The sequence below is a fragment of the Schistocerca piceifrons genome, chromosome 2 (genome assembly GCF_021461385.2).
Source record: "Schistocerca piceifrons isolate TAMUIC-IGC-003096 chromosome 2, iqSchPice1.1, whole genome shotgun sequence".
NCBI lineage: Eukaryota > Metazoa > Arthropoda > Insecta > Orthoptera > Acrididae > Schistocerca > Schistocerca piceifrons.
The window spans coordinates 915,218,507-915,234,785 of record NC_060139.1 but is presented as its reverse complement, the minus strand read 5'-3'; the positions used below and the strand labels follow the sequence as shown (position 1 = coordinate 915,234,785).

The window sequence follows — 16,279 nt, the reverse complement described above, 5'->3', positions numbered from 1 at the left end:
AACCTGTCCAGCACGTCCTGACCTACTGCTGAGGCAGCTAACCTTGGTGAACGCGGAGCTGTGGCATCACTTAGTGGGTATCCCGGAATTGCTGGAGTGGACTCCAGCGAAGAGGAAGAGTGGTGGGGGCCTACCAAGGCCACCGGTTCATCTTGCGCAACAGAGGATGACTAATGAACTGTTGAAAGACACCCTGGCAGTTTGTGCAGGCACATGTCCCTGCTTGTATTTGAGAATGGTTAAATCTTGTCCTCGCTCTCGTTGCATCACCTTCTGAACTATGTTTTTCTTGTTTCTTCTCTCTGGATATGTAGTATGACACCATTCTGTGAAATACAGTACTTCATACAGCCTATGAATCTTTTCAAATCTCCAGTGCATGCAGTTCTCATTGTTTTCTTTTTTGCAATAACTGTAAGCCTAACCATTTTACTCTATAATATTGGATGCCTCCTTAATCACGAGGCAATTTTCTAGGATGGCCTTCAGCTGTGCGTCTGAGGTATGACTTTTGAGGTTTTTACTTACAGAGGCTCTAATGTGTATACCACAGAGATTGGTACCGACCCTGCCTAAAATCGTAATAACTATTAGCACATCCCACACCATCAGGCATAAACACACATTCTTGGTATGCTTCTCTAAATTGTGTTAACAACTGTTCCAAATTAGGTTTGTTATACCACAACTCCTCTAATACAAAACAGCTACTGATGCATTTATTTTGTTTCCATAAAATGTCCTTGCAAGTTTGTCGATTCGAGCGTCGCGACTTGCATAATGTCATTACATCGGAAACTGTGGAACTGTTTCAATTATTTAAAGTCTAAGTGTTCCAGAAGATGCAAGATTCAGAGCAGTGAAACTAATTCTGCCATCACTAAAGTTTTTATTTCTGTAGAAAAAATGTAACTTTGTGATGAAAGTTATGTTTGTGTACATTTATGAATTGTGCATTTCTGCTCATTGTGTGAGCCCCTGACATAGGTGCATCCCTGGTCAATTGAATTTTTCACATTTTGATTCATTTTGGAAATATATGAGGTGACAAAGTTAGGTGGTACACCCTGTATAATGATAGATAATGAAGAAACGTGAGAGTCACTTGGAAGAACAGGTAGAAAATCAGTTTAATGATAAAGAAATCACAGATGAAAATGATAAGTGTTGTAGGAAATCTCAGAGGTTGATGAACTGGGACTCCACTATCACTGAAAATTAAATTGAATAAGCAGTGTAGGTTATCACACACCAGTGCAATTCCTAAAAATAATAAGCCTAAAAAAATTTCATGGAAGGTGAAAAACTCCGTGTTAATATAAATGTAGACTGCAAAGAAAAAGCCAAAAATTCATAGACACTTCTGTACATATAAAAGAAATATCAGTTGTTACATGCATATCTGAAAGTACAGACACTGTTGACAACCCACAGCTGTAAGAAATATTTTCAAAATTAATTCAGCGACTGTGAACTCCTTGTCATCGGCTGTGTTAGGATAGTTCTACTACCCGGTAATGACATAAAATCTACGCCAGATCGGACTGAAACCCAGATTTCTAGCTTTATCATGTGCATTCGCTTTAACCCTTTGGCTATCCATGCATGCTATCTGGACTGACCCAAACTTTCACATGTCGCATTCTACATCCTTAAACTGTAATCCACTAAACTTATCACATAATGCTCACAATATTACTCGGATTCCCACAACAGGGAGGAATGGAGACCAGTGTTGTTACCATCATGTGCCCATCAAGGCTTGTAATGCTTACGTGCATGTTTGAAAGAATGGAGGGTCGCGACTGCTGACAATAATTAGGAAATCCAGATTTGAGTCCCGATCCAGCAAAAATTTTCGTATGTCACTATTGGATAGTACAAAATACAGCTGATATCGAGGGATTCACAGTCAGCAGATTAATTTCACAAATTATCGGTTCACCTCTCAATCAACAGAAGAACTAGTAAAGTACTTTTTGTGACATGGGTGATATTGGAGAGGAAACTGGAAGACCTTTGTAATTTTTATAGATTTTCAAAAGAAAATTGGCAAAGGAAATTGAAAACTAACATTTTATTATGTCAAGAAAGTGGGAGCCAGCTGGAAAGATAGTTTAATCTGGAAACTGCGTAGGAAGAAGTGCACATTAATAAGTATTACTGGCAGTGAAAGAACACTTAAATAAAAAAAAAATTAAAAAAGGAGGCGGACAGTGCTACCCCCTTTCAGTATCTTTTTCTTTGTGTGCTGAAGAAGGGAGCAATGTCTTCAAAGAGAGGGAAAGGAAATTAAAATATATTAAGAAATAGCCTATGCTAACAGATTGACAGTGGTATTGCTTTAGTGGCAGAGTTGTGAAAGAATGTGAACAGAATGACAAAAATATTGCCAGTTACATTAAAAACATATAAATTAAATGTAGATTTTATCAAAACCTTTATTTGATTGAGATCAAAATGTAGAAAACAATTATCTCTGTTTTCTACATTGCAATCTGGGTCAAATAATGGTGATAACCATTTTCTACATTGCAGTCTTGGCCAAAAAAAGGTTTTGATGAAATCTACAACTTTTCAAGGTTACAGATCACTGTCTCCATGCTGACTATGTCAGGTAATTTCTATTTAAATTAAAGGTAAACACTAATAAAAACAAAATAGCTGTTAGCAGTAGGCAAGAGTAGTCGGCAAATCACTGCAAACATAGCACTCGCACTTGCACAGGTAAATAGGTTTGCTATTTAAGGTGCATCACTTCTAAAGATTACAGAAGCACTCCAGAAATTAGCCCACTGCAAATATACATTTCAAGTTACCAAGTCTCATATCAAGCAAATAGATGAACATCAAGACAAGGAACATGTTCACTAAGCATTTTGTCTGAAGTGTGTTGGTGTATGGAAGTGAGAACCGGACAGTGAGTTTTATAAAAATATCGGCAGCCAGAAACATTAGAAATCTAAATATGAAGGATTCACAGGAATGGAGAAAAAGTCAAAAACATCCTAAAAGAAATAAATGAAGAAGGGCAACTTCTCAGGGACATTATTACAAGAAAGACAAATTGTGATAATGTAATTTTAAGCACTGTTCTCATGCTTGCAAAAAATAATAATGAATATGTCAACATGTTTCTAACCTAGAGATAATTTGTACGTATACTGAGCATGGGTCAGTAAGTATCTACACTCAATTTCTATAATTTTTTACAGCAAGAGTCTAGAACTTTTATTGATACCCTTTTTTCAACATAGGCTTCCTCCTTTTTAATGCTTTTGCTCCACCATTGCACAAGCTATTTGATACCCTCTGCAGAAAAAAAAAAGTCTTTGGTTATGCAACTTCCTTCACTTGTTGATCAGAGCTGAATTGACGACCTCTTAAAGCAACTTTAAGTGGACCAAACAGATGGCGCAACAACATTGATAAAACATGTTTGGGGATTAAACTAAACAAAAAATTTTGTTCTTACAAGGCGCGGAACCACTTTAATTTCCCCTTTGATTCATCTTGTTTCATTAGACAAAAGCTATTTATTCCATATTATGTGCCATAAAAGTAACATTGTTATATTATCTAACATTTCTTGATATGGTAAGTACAAATAAATACGTGTAGATAAGTTTCATAGTGGAGCTGTTAATAAATGCCTGAAACACGTGATAACAAAATGGATTGAGATGGATCATACAGTATGACCAGGATATCACAGAGGTGGAAAGTTGACAGGACACTAATGTGGGTGGTGCGAGGAGCGTATTGGATAATGACAGGTTTCATTTGAGAACTGACTTAATTGTTTCTCACCTTATTGAGACCAGCTAAATTCTTCTTGTTCAGTGTCCTGCGAGGGAGATTTTACTGTGAAAGTCCTGATAAATTTCATTTCTCATTTTGCCAGTTGAAAGAAACTGTGATTCCTGATTTTGTTACTTTCTTTTCATGCATGTGTAACTTTACTTTTGGATAGTAGAACATGTTTGTATCTCTTTTCAATCCTAGTTTAATTTTAGTGACCATTTTGCCATAGATGTGTCTAGTGTGTGATAATCTGCATCCTCATATGCATTGCTTCAGTAGGGAAGTAAGTGTTACATTAGTAGCAGAATAGATTATCTATGCATTGTCTGCATGGATATTTGAACTATTCTACTGGTAGTTGCCACATCAGTAGGAATAGTGTTACAACACGGAGGGCTTACTCCTATACCTACGGTAAAAATTCCACTGCCTGTTTGGCATTGTGTCACTAATAGCGAATCAAATGCATGTTGTAAACTGTGTTATGCTTCGAGGTCCTAAATGCTTCAGACACACCATCTACCACATGGTTCTGTAAAGTTTAATAGTTCAGGTTTGATTGGCCCTGGTTTTCATGGGTCTGAGCTACTGCACTGATTTCATGCCTATCTTGCAAGGCATGGAGGAGAACTTTTGTGTAATGAAGGTAGTTGAGAGGTTCTGATGAAAATCGAATCTGCACTCAGTTTTAATCCATATTTGTCTGCCATGGTTTTTAAAGCTGAAATACAAACATAAATTATGTATGTTTTCTGTTATTGTGAAAATAATTTATGCTTATTGCCTTCATTTTGAAAGAGAGATAGATTGCCTAAGAAACATAATTGTTATATTTGTTTCAGTGAAGTAGTAGAGTGTGAAGAATTTCTAACTCTTTCTCCTCAGCAAGTGGCAAAACTGATTTGCAGTGACAGACTTACAGTTCCTTCAGAAGAAAAGGTTTGTCTCGGTTGTATATTCATACTATAATGAAATACTGTTTGCATGCCTAGTCAGCAATTGTTTCTTGAGTTATAGTACATTTATGATTATGAGGTTTATATTAAATTGAAGTTCAGCATTAAGTACTATGGTATATGATGTTGTAGATAAGAACAATTAAGTAAAGAGAAAATATTTCATGAGATTTAAAGGGTAAGAAAATGCATATGTTTCCCATAGGATTACAGTTTTTACTTCTTTATGTGTTTGTACACTATCTCTGTGAGACCACCAGGGGAAAGAAATTACAGGATGTGGGATCAGAGTAGTGTGATGGGTAATGAATCAAAGTTTCTGGAAATATTTGTTGCATCAATCCCTTAATACACTTCCTGTGCTCATTGAGACACCATGCTGTTGGAACCATGCAACCAACTTGGCACAAGGTGTTGATTCGTCTGAAGAACCTGAAATTCTTAAGGAATTACATTTTACCTGGAATAACCAGGGAAATCTCAAACTATTCCAGTTAGTAAAATCTGAGGGAATTCTGCAGTTTTAACCTAACATTGAAATTGAATTGCATTGATTTTTATAAATGACAAATTTTAAAATACTTTATATTTCAAAGTGTGTTAATTATATGAATATCATTCCATAGTTATTGATGTTCAGAAAAACACTTGAAGTACTGCTCATGCTGCCCCCCCCCCCCCCCTCCATTAACTAAGGTTAAACACTAATCCCTCCTCAAAACAGAATGGCTCCGTGACATTAATATTAGCCACAACAGATAGTATGTGCACTGTGATTGTAAGTTTCCATAGCAGCATGGCAGCATAATATGTACATACAGTTCTCTGTGGATGTCATTACATGATTTATTACATTGGACCAATTTTTTGATGTGTTCACATGCCATCAAAGACTGTTTTTATAAACATTTGCACCTGTGACATAATGAAATACGGTGGAGCAAAGTCACTGCAAAATAGCTCTTGTGATGACAAAATCTTCATTTTCCTAAAATAATGTAGCTTAGCCCAAACACACAATGATTACTGCACTGATAGGAACTAAAAACTGGTAATTTCAACATATTTACAACTGCTAGTGTGTGAATTGTGACAATGGCAAAGCCTAGAATTATTCTTACTACAGCCTGAATAATTATCTGATGTTTTACAGTTGAGGACCTGTAGGAGTAAATACCAAAATAATTTTGTACTCTTTCATAAAGTACAATATATATGAAGTAAAAATCTCTGGATATTGAATTGCACACCAGCTTGTTTAATTTGCCCAATTTATATAAGTGTAAGAAGTAACTCTGTGGATATCATTATGTTCTTAAACCCTTTCAAAACCTCTGGCTACAATTATGTACATTAACTTTTATGGCATCTTAGGTGCTACCAAAGTATTTTTTTCCAAATGCAAATCTGAGGTTCACATTTGTGAATGTTCAGCCTTTTCATCGTGAACAAGTGCTGCCAACTGTTGGGCATCACTGTGAAAGTATTAGCAAGTCAGTGTAGCAGTGCATAGTAGCTCATGATTACCAGAACACATGGATGTGGTTGGTTTGCTATATTCCACTGTATAATTGAATATTGTTATTGTTATTTTGCATGGTAGTTAATGAATAATGATCATTTTGCTATTTATTGCAGTAGAGAATATTTTGTAATTAGTTATCGTAGTCCATATAAAGAAGCCTAGTGTACAAAGTACATTTTGAAAACAGGTGCATAATTTTGTATAAACCTTGTGTGTAAAACTATTAAAAAGTCACCTAAGAGCATTACCATGTAAAGAAAAATTTTCCTTCTCTAAAAAAAAATTCGGATCTGAAAGGGTTAAGATGATAAACTTATAATATACTTCCATGCTTATTGAACAAAATACAATGTAATTTATGTGATGACGCATTTATACTGTGGTATATCTTTGACAGCCACATACCGTTACACAAGAATATGAACAGTAGTATTTGAACTAATTCAGATGGGTATGGTCTTCACTGCAAACATACTCACACCACAGCAAATTCACCCTCAGCCTGATAGTTTGAACACAGCTATATCTGCGGATAGCCAGATATCGGTGTGCACATCGGAGTTCTGTAAGAAACGGAGGAACAGAGGAAGCCACAAGATGGGAGAGCCGCCTACGGAAGAGTAATCCAAGCTAATGGAAGGCAAATGAACTGCAACATACAGACTGCGGCCAATACAACAGGCAAGGACAATCAACCTAGACAAAAGTGAGGTGCCACGGGAAGCCGTCTCCATGACCATGAGACAAGGTCAAGAGCAGTAGAGAGACAAATCTGAGATGTGACCAAAAAGAATAAGTGGGTACAAGCAAGTGAGTTATCAAGCAGTCCTAGTACAGCAAAGGTGGATCCAAAAGTATCAAGTATGAGCACTGACCTGAATGGCTGTGTGTTTGGTGCCTGCCTCTATACTGGCAACACGGACCATTACTGGCTGCTGTATTCACGTGGCAAGATTGTGGCACTCTCGCTGCGTGGTCAGAGTGCACACTAACAGTTATCTAAGTCCATCTCCTCTGGCGGGCATTTGACCTCTGTGGCATCCAATACCAGAAACACCATAGTGCTGTGTTAGGCATTTTCCTGTTGGAGCCGGTATGCGCATCTCTTCCTATGACCTTTGAACAGATGCTGCCAGCCAGTTACATAGATCCTGCAGTTTAAAATTGACTGCAAACCATGATGCAACTTAACATTTTTAGTTTAACAGTTGTCAGAGATGAAAGAAGTGCTAATTTACAGAGAAAAATGTAAGGTCAACTGGGAACTGAATTCCTGGGCTTCACAATTAAATCACTCTTATTTACTATTAGAACTAATAGGAGGAAGTGCTGAAAAGTAATGCCTCCAAATTTTTTCTGTGAGAATGCTTAGAGCTTTTTAAATAAAACAAACGTTATTAACATTCTGCATCTTTATTCTTCATGTCTACATATTTGCAGCCCTCTGCCACTGGAGGGCTCTGAATTGCAGTGTTAACATTGCTGTGTGTAACGTAACTATGTCTGTGTGTCAGAAACAGCGTGCTGTAATCTAATTTCAAATTCAGAGAGTTCATCCACATGTGGAGCACCCACTCCTTCAGCATGGCAATGCCAGACCACACACGGATGCTGCAATGTCTGCAACAGTTCAACACCTTGGGTTCAGCGTTGTTGATCATCCTCCTTCAGTCCTGACTTTGACCCATACGGTTTTCCTCTGTTCCCAAAACTCAAAGAAAACATTGCAGGACTTCATTTTGATAGTGATGAAGTGGTGTAAGCAGAGGTGAGGTTATGCCTCCATCAACAAAGTCAGCCATTCTACAGCAATGGTCTTAACAAACTGGTCTCTCGTTTGGAGAAATGTGTTTGTTGCCAGGATGATTATTTTGAGAAATAAATATGTAGACATGAAGAATGAAGATGTACAATGTTAATAACATTTGTTTTATTTAGAAAGCTTTTAAGTTTTTTCACGTAAAAAATTCTAAGACATTACTTTTCACCACGCCCTTGTATTTGTGTTACAAAAGTTCAGTTTGTAATGAGATTGGAAGAGCACTATGGCCTGGACCAAAAAAATATGGGAAAAAAGTGACTGGAAGGGATCAAGTTGTGAAGTAAGAGGGAATGGGAGACAACAGCACAGCAGTCTTGCTTGAGTATCTTGTTTCATGCTCTGAAATAGGATCCCATTCAGAATCCTCTCTACTCTTCCCTGGCACTATTGATATTCTGTTGTTTAGTGATATCTTCCATGCAATGCTTTCTAATATGAATGATACCCTATAGTCACATGCAAACTGCTCCCACTCACTGTCCTGCACTTACTGCTTTTTTGTGACATCTATGTTTTTTAAAAACTATATTGCAATCTCTTTCTGACTTCACATAGGAGCCGTATCAGCTGCCCCACCAAAATCAAAGGCAACTGCCAAAACGTGTCCTTCATCTACATCCACATCATTAATTTGAAAATCGCACTTACCTTTGCATGTTAGAGCGTACAAGTCAGTACTTTCAAACTATCTCTTTCCTCTTTCACTCTCAAATAGTATGAAAGAAAAAAGAATGCCCAAATCCTTATGTGGAATCTCTTGATTTCTCTTATGTTGTTGCAATGGTCATTGCCCCCTGTGTGAAAAGGAGGCAACAATATATTTTGACATTCAGAGGAAAAAGTTTGTGACTGAAATTTCGCAAAAATATTTAGCTTCAGTGCAAAATGCCTTTGTTTTAATTATGGTCATCCCAACATTCTTACCACGTATTGACTTTCTCTCCCCTCTTTTGCAATAAAATAAAATAAAATTAATTGCTCTTTTTCAAACTTTTTCAGGTTCCTCTGACAACTGTAATAGGTAAGGATCGCTTATTGCACAACTGTGCTCCAGATAATGACAGAGAGGCATAATATAAGTAGTTTCTTACAGGGGAATCTCCACATCACACACCCCCCGCCCCCCCTCAGATTTAGTGGTAAGATGGCTCAGTGAATAGCCCATTGGAAACTGAACACAAATCAAGCATGAAAACAGGAAGAAGGTGTACTGAACTTTGAAAAAAGAAGCAAAATAGAAATAGTGTACGGTCTAAGCTCAAGAAGACGTGCAACATTGAGCGAGTTTGAGTATCCATGGCATCGTGGTTATGTGATCATGGTTTTGGACTGTGATGGGGGAGTGGGGGAGACCTGTGTTCAAATCTCCCTGTGTCCCCCCCCCCCCCCCATTGACTTGACGTGTCTGTTTGCTGTTTTCATATTTGTGTATGTTGTGATGTAACATCCGTTTGCACAGTGAGGTGTAAGGAAGGGACTTTCAGACGTATGTACCTCCTATTTATTCTCCACAAGTACCACATGTTATGCCTCTTGTACTCTGTTTCATAAGTTTTGATTCTTTAATTCCTTAGCTGTTTTTTTCATTTCTGTGAGAGGTCTATGCTGCATCTCACCTGCTTTCACTATTCATCACGTTTACTTGTGATGGTAATATATTCGTATCAGATGATACATATTCTATAAGCAATGTATAGTATGACAGTTGCCAAGGGGGGAGGCACTGTCATGAGTGGTAAAATACCAGTGGTTATAGGATTCAGAAAAGACCCTTTTTTAGGGTAGGGAGGACAGAAAGAAAACATATTTTAAGAGAGGTTAGAACTGAGACAAACCTTCAGTTTGAGAAAGAAATCAAAAAACATAATTCCAGCTTATTACATCAACATAAACAGCCATTGGTTAAGAATTTTCAACTGTCAGCAGATATTTTAACTCCATCCAATTTTAAGTCAGTCAATGTGAAATGTCAGCTATCTTTATTGCATCAAAATATTCGAGGACTGAGAAATAAAATTAATGAATTAACTATCTGCATAGATGAATTAGAGTCTTCAAACCCAGCTGACATAATCTGCCTCTCTGAACATCATGTGACCACTGGTATAGAACTTTTAAGTGTTACAGGGTTTAGGTTAGCATCTCACTATTGTAGATCAGAAATGGAGAAAGGAGGAGTTGCCACATTCATCAGGAACTGTCATAAATTTAAGAACATAGACATTCATAAATTTTGCCTAGAACAGCATATGGAAGCATGTGCAACAGAATTAGATTTTCACAAAAAATCTTTCATAATATTAAGTGTATATCGAGCACCTGCAGGTAACTTTAATCTGTTTGTAAACCACCTTGAAGCTGTACTGGCCCATTTAACAACCAAAAACAAAGAAATAGTGGTTGCTGGTGATTTCAATGTAGATTTCCTTAAAGACTCTCCCAATAAGAACCTATTTGAGTTAGTAACACTATCATTCAACTTAATTCCCACAGTAAAGTTCCCCACTAGGATAACCACTTGCTCACAAACAGCCATTGATAATATCTTTATAGAAAAGTCAAATGAACAAAATTATATTACAAAACCAATAGTCAATGGCCTCTCAGACCATGACATGCAGTTCCTTCTGTTAAATGTTAATACTGAACAGGATATAAAATCTGTTAAATCTGAGCTCAAGAGGGTAATCAGTAAGCCAAAAATTGATTATTTTAGGACACTCCTCAGAGACATTCACTGGACTGATGTTTACAGTGCTCATGGCATGAATGAAAAATATAACATTTTTGCTAATAAAGTGCTTACCTTATTTGAACACTGCTTTCCCCCAAAACTTACCAAGGTTAGAGCAAAGTCTACAAAGAAGCCATGGATTACTCGAGGAATAGGGGTATCTTGTAAAACAAAAAGAAAACTGTATCTGTCAATCCGAAACATTTCCAATGTTGATGCTATAGCACATTATAAGAAATACTGCAAAATATTAAAGACTGTAATACGGATGTCAAAGCAAATATATTACAAGGAAAAGATAGTCATATCAGATAACAAAATAAAGACAATATGGGATATAGTGAAGGAGGAGACCGGTAGAACCAGACATGAAGAGGAACAAATAGCATTAAGAGTAAATGATGCATTGGTGACAGATGTGTATAGTGTTGCAGAACTTTTTAACAAACATTTTATAACTGTTACTGAAAAGATGGGGTTGTCAGGTTCGGTAGATGCTGCTATGGATTACCTTAGACCAGACATTTCAAGTAACTTCCATAATATGAATTTGACCCTCACTACCCCAACAGAAATAATGTCCATCATAAAATCTTTAAAATCAAAAACATCTAGTGGGTATGATGAAATATCAACAAAGTTAATTAAAGAATGTGATTCTGAGCTAAGTAACATATTAAGCTATCTGTGTAACCAGTCGTTTATCAGTGGAATATTTCCCGAATGGCTGAAATATGCTGAAGTTAAGCCACTGTTTAAGAAGGGAGATAAAGAAATAGCATCAAATTTCCGTCCAATTTCACTGTTGCCAGCATTCTCAAAAATTTTCGAAAAAGTAATGTACAGTCGTCTTTATAACCATCTTATCTCAAATAACATACTGTCAAAGTCACAGTTTGGATTTCTAAAAGGTTCTGATGTTGAGAAGGCTATCTACACTTACAGTGAAAATGTACTTAATTCATTAGACAAAAAATTGCAGGCAACTGGTATATTTTGTGATCTGTCAAAGGCATTTGACTGTGTAAATCACAATATCCTTTTAGGTAAACTAGAATATTATAGTGTAACAGGAAATGCTGCAAAATGGTTCAAATCTTATATCTCTGGCAGGAAACAAAGGGTGTTATTAGGAAAGAGACATGTATCAAGCTATCAGGCATCATCCAACTGGGAACTAATTACATGTGGGGTCCCACAAGGTTCCATTTTGGGGCCCTTACTTTTTCTTGTGTATATCAATGACCTTTCATCAGTAACATTACCAGATGCCAAGTTTGTTTTGTTTGCTGATGATACAAACATTGCAATAAATAGCAAATCAAGTGTAGTCTTAGAAAGATCAGCCAATAAAATATTTGTAGACATTAATCACTGGTTCCTAGCCAATTCTTTGTCACTAAACTTTGAAAAAACACACTACATGCAGTTCAGAACTTGTAAGGGGTGTCCCAAGAGTATATGTCTAACATATGATGACAAGAAGATAGAAGAAGTGGACGGTGTTAAATTCTTGGGATTACAGCTTGATAATAAATTCAACTGGGAGGAGCACACCACAGAACTGCTGAAGCGTCTTAACAAATCTCTGTTTGCAATGCGAATTTTGTCAGACATAGGGGATATAAAAATGAAAAAGCTGGCATACTATGCTTACTTTCATTCCATAATGTCATATGGGATTATTTTCTGGGGTAATTCATCAAGCCAAGCTAAAGTTTTCCGGGCACAAAAACGTGCAGTAAGAATTATATGTGGTGTGAACTCAAGAACATCCTGCAGAAGCCTGTTTAGGGAACTAGGGATACTAACTACAGCTTCCCAATATATTTATTCCTTAATGAAATTTGTCATTAAAAATATATCACTTTTTCAAACCAACAGCTCAATTCATGGAATCAATACTAGAAATAAGAATAATCTTCACAAGGATTTAAAGTCACTTAGTCTTGTACAAAAAGGTGTGCATTATTCAGGAACACACATTTTCAATAACTTGCCAGCAGCCATAAAAAGCTTAACAACCAATGAAATTCAGTTTAAGAGAAGCCTAAAGGATTTATTGGTGGCCAACTCCTTCTACTCCATTGATGAATTTCTGAGGAAAACCAACTGATTTGTATATAAGTACAACATAACTTCTGCACAATTTCAGTGCAGTAATGTGTTCACTGAAAATTTGTGTGTGTGTGTGTGTGTGTGTGTGTGTGTGTGTGTGTGTGTAAGTATAATCTAACTTCTGCACCATTTCAGTGCAGTAATGTGTTCATTGTAAATAAGTATTACAGTAGTTGTATTACATGTTTCTTACCTTATAAATAAATATAAAACTTTTTTATTTTAAATTCAGTGCAATAGTATTTGTAAAATGACTCTTAGTGTTCATTAAAAAATGACGATCATTCCACTTGGGACCTGTGGAATGGTACATTAGCTTATTTGTTTTAGTTTAAATATTTGTCATGTATTGTTGTTTTTCTGACATGTTCCACATCCTGGAGGACCTCCTCACTATGGATCAATTGGAATGAAAGTAAATCTAATCTAATCTAAAACGAGAGAGAATGTCAGAGACTGGGTGGAAAGTCCATAATTCTTCTTTTTGTGGGGAGGGGGGGGGGGGGGGGGCAGGGGGGATATGGGACACGGGACACGAGAGAGATTTGAACACAGTTTGCACTCCAACACTGTGACCACACAACCATGATAGTGTGGTTCTTGCAATTCGCTTGATGCTGCACATCTTGAGCTTGGATCGTTCACTGTTTCTCTTTTGCTTTTTCTTCACAGTTTGGTACATCTTCTTCCTGTTTTCTTCTTTCCTTACTGTGCTACCTACAATTCAACTAACATCTCGAGTGCTGCCCTCCTCATATTTTGTTGCAACTTTCATCTAGTGCTTATTCTTTCTTGGATTCTGACAGTTTATCCCTCCTATGCTCTGCAATCCCTTTTTATTTGCTAAACACTTTGACACTCTCGTGTACTCCTGGTGGCTCATGCTAGATCTTCCCATTGGGCAGCATGGACCACCAGGGGCTCATACTAGAAGCTCTCCTCAGACAAGGTGTACCCCAGGTGGCTCAAGCTCAGCTGTGCCAATAATGCTACCTGCAATACAATAACGTGTGCTGTATTATCTATCAGCCAAGTGCAATGGACAACTCTGAATACAATTTTGTGTGACCCTTCAACGACAGAGCTTTTTGAACAAATAAGATATCACATAATTGTGGTCAATTTGGTGTAAAATTATTTTATGTGATCTCTTATTCTTTTAAAAATAAAAGTCCAATATATTAAAATAGTAGCTCAGGGCGTTTGAATACAACCTCTCCTCCATTGTGTGAAACAAAATTCACAGTGCCAGCATAAATGTGTTAATGTTGTTGTTTTTCACCCATTTTCTTTATTCACTGTCACGTAGCCACATAGTTTTTATAATTCTGTTTCCCCCTTCTTCCCCTCCCCTCCCTTCCCTTCCCAGACCCCTTTCCCTAATTATCACCACAATTTTGGTTATTTCATACTCTTCTTTTATCACTTCCTTCCGTATTGTATTCTGCCTCTTGTTTCCTCTGCCTCAATTTATTCACTTCCTTTTCTTTCTGCAGTGTGTGGTTTATTGAATATGTTGTACAATTTAGTTCATTTTCACTAGTTTAGTATGTAATTTCTTCTCTTGATCATTTACTGAGAGAGTTGGCACAGTATTCAAGGCACTGATAGTTCAAACCCCATTCCAGCCACCCACATGTGGTTCTGAAGTAAATTAAAGCATTTTTTTTTTTTAATAAAAAGCCACTGCCAATTTGGAGCCCAACCTCATCCAAATCTGGTTTCTGTTACATTTTCAATGACCTTGTGAATAAGGCAGTCCACTCTGATATCATTGACATGGATGACCCAACTTTTACACCCTAATACTGTGTTCATTATCATCATCATCTAATATTCTTTGCTTTGCTCTTGCTCCTTTAGCTGTGCTTATATTTTACCTCATAGGATAACCAGCATCTCTTTTCCACAATCCAGCACTTACTCCTTGTGTGCATTTTCTTTCCCAGTTTAGCCTGTCTTGTACTAGTTCCCCAAATTACTCGCTGTCAAGGTTTTGTTGTCACACTATCTTGGCCACCTCATTTAAAAAGTTGAGACTTCATGTAGGTTTAACACCGTTGCTTCTTTATCTGTTGCATCACAAAGTGAATTTCGTGTATAAAAATCCAGTATTTGTATTTGTGTTATTGATGTCTGTTAATTACACATAGTCTTATATTCTCCATTTTTCCATGTGATATTTTATAAAGAGTTCAACATAATACATCTTTTGCAGGTGTTTGAATGTGTAGTGGCGTGGGTACACCATGATCTTGAGTCAAGGCGTGCACATTTGGCAGAATTAATGGAACATGTGCGTCTTCCACTCTTGTCACAGGAGTACCTTGTTCAAAGAGTTGAAGAGGAACCTCTGCTGAAAGCAAATCTTCAGTGTCAGTAAATTCTACGTATCTGTTTCTACTGTAAAAGATGCATTAATTTATAATTCAGCAAGAAAAAAGTAGTTGGTATTTACTGGAATTTACTTTCACATTAATCTGGTCTTGCATAATTTGGTTTCTTACAACATCTAAAGTTTGGAGTTCAGTTTTATAGTGTATTTTTGTGATAACTTTGTGGTTGCTTGAAATATTTATTTTGCAGATCATTATCAGCTGAGTAAGCATAAATAACGATCAGGATTTTTTTTTAATTTATGTCCTGTGTAATATACAGTCAGGTTTAAAGTAGTTAGATTGGTTTGGAGAAAGATTGTTTGATTTGTAAAAAAAGAGGGTGATTACAAGAGCGTTAAACATTGGACACATTTGAAAGAACCTTACAGTTTCTTTGGCACCAATGCAACATTAATATGTTTACAAGGCTCAGTAGAGAACAAATTTTCATGGAAATTACATCGTGGCTGCCAAAATGCTTGTGATGCTATTGCCCAGAGAGGAAATTTGAATATACTGGATAAATAATACGACAGAAGATTTGCCATTATGCATCTACTAATGGAGAGAATAATTCAAATACACTAACACAGACTGTGTGTTCTTTTTGTTGGGTAAAATTTTTGAAGACTTATTTCAACCTCAACTCACACTAGTAATATAATTTCCAGTTGTGGCTTATTACCAAGTCATCATCATTCGAACTGTTAAAAAATAAAAAAATAAAAAATACAAATGTAGTGGCTATCAAAATGCCAAAAAAGCAATTCATAAATCAAACTCATGTCTATTAACAACTGCACATACCTGAAATGATAGCTGTTGCATGACCTGAGTCTGAACTATAAAATAAAAAAAATCAGATACACAACTTTCATGGTATTAGGAAAGTGTAATGAATTATCTTAGTGGCCTGTGCTGGTTCATCTGTAGCACAGCGCC

The 16,279-nt window shown here is 36.6% G+C and overlaps 1 protein-coding gene across 3 annotated transcripts in view; it reads left to right on the top strand.

Annotated features, from left to right (window-relative positions):
* Window positions 1–16,279, top strand: part of LOC124777102 (ring canal kelch homolog) — a 141,397-nt gene that overhangs the window by 31,387 nt on the left and 93,731 nt on the right. For all 3 annotated transcript variants that reach the window (XM_047252383.1, XM_047252385.1, XM_047252384.1), the window contains 2 exons: window positions 4,647–4,743; window positions 15,178–15,334. In XM_047252383.1, coding sequence (XP_047108339.1) covers window positions 4,647–4,743; window positions 15,178–15,334 — 254 coding nt within the window. The remainder of the gene's footprint in view (window positions 1–4,646; window positions 4,744–15,177; window positions 15,335–16,279) is intronic.